The sequence below is a fragment of the Stegastes partitus genome, unplaced genomic scaffold (genome assembly GCF_000690725.1).
Source record: "Stegastes partitus isolate 25-593 unplaced genomic scaffold, Stegastes_partitus-1.0.2 Scaffold1198, whole genome shotgun sequence".
Classification (NCBI taxonomy): Eukaryota; Metazoa; Chordata; class Actinopteri; family Pomacentridae; genus Stegastes; species Stegastes partitus.
Genome location: NW_007578929.1, coordinates 157834 through 158648, shown reverse-complemented (window position 1 = coordinate 158648; position 815 = coordinate 157834). Strand labels below are relative to the sequence as shown.

Here is an 815-nt window from a genome sequence, read left to right as displayed (position 1 = left end):
AACAGAATAAAGGGCTCATACAAGTCTGGTTTGTAACACATGAAGCTCATAGAGACTGTAGGGGTTGTACTAGACAATGTTATATTTCCATTAGTTAAATCATGTCGTACAGAATCATTAAACAAACCAAACTGATCAAGCTACAAACATTAACATTAGAATTAGCTTCACTTACCTCCACTGAGCCCTGAGCTTCCCGACCACCGAGAATCCACCGAAGCATGACTTCGTGTTTTAGAGACAAACGTAAGCTGAAAAAAAATAAAAAAAGCCAGTTTAGGTAAGAACTGCCTTAAATGTGAGCCCAGAATAAGGCTTAACGTTGGTAACAGACCAGCTAGCCAGCTAGCTAACGTTACAGGTGCACTGCCTCTCACCAGTCATTAGCGTCGCAGTGGAAAACCCCGAAACGCTGTCACTTAAAGGAAAGTCGTGTTTGTTGCCTCGTTGGAAGATGCTGACATGTAGTGCCTCGGTTTTTAATTTCATAAAAAACTAACAAAAGTCACGCTAATACGGTTATATTAAAGCTACATGTTGTGCAAGATGAATTTCAGTCACAACAAACCGCTCATGTGACTCAAAGTACGGAAGCTGTTGACGGACAAGATTCACGGAAGTCGACTAATATTTGGGAAGTGAGAGTCCAGACTGCTGCTGTCAGGACATTCTGGTGCTTTGTGTTTCTCTCGACGACATTTACTTGCATGTATTATTGTATTCATTTATTTGTCGTGTTTTTAAAGATCTTGTCCTGACATATTTTAAAGCTTTGATTTAAGTGAAGGGGCTTGAAACAGCCCAGCCCACAATTC

At 40.6% G+C, this 815-nt stretch overlaps 1 protein-coding gene across 1 annotated transcript in view; it reads right to left on the bottom strand.

Moving 5' to 3' along the window:
• wdr41 (WD repeat domain 41) overlaps window positions 1-579 on the bottom strand; it is a 20679-nt gene extending 20100 nt beyond the window's left edge. Inside the window, exons 1-2 of the mRNA XM_008297203.1 lie at window positions 378-579; window positions 176-251 (exon numbers count right to left, since the gene is read on the bottom strand). Coding sequence (XP_008295425.1) covers window positions 176-223 — 48 coding nt within the window. The 5' untranslated portion in view covers window positions 224-251; window positions 378-579. The remainder of the gene's footprint in view (window positions 1-175; window positions 252-377) is intronic.
• Window positions 580-815: the final 236 nt, after the last annotated feature.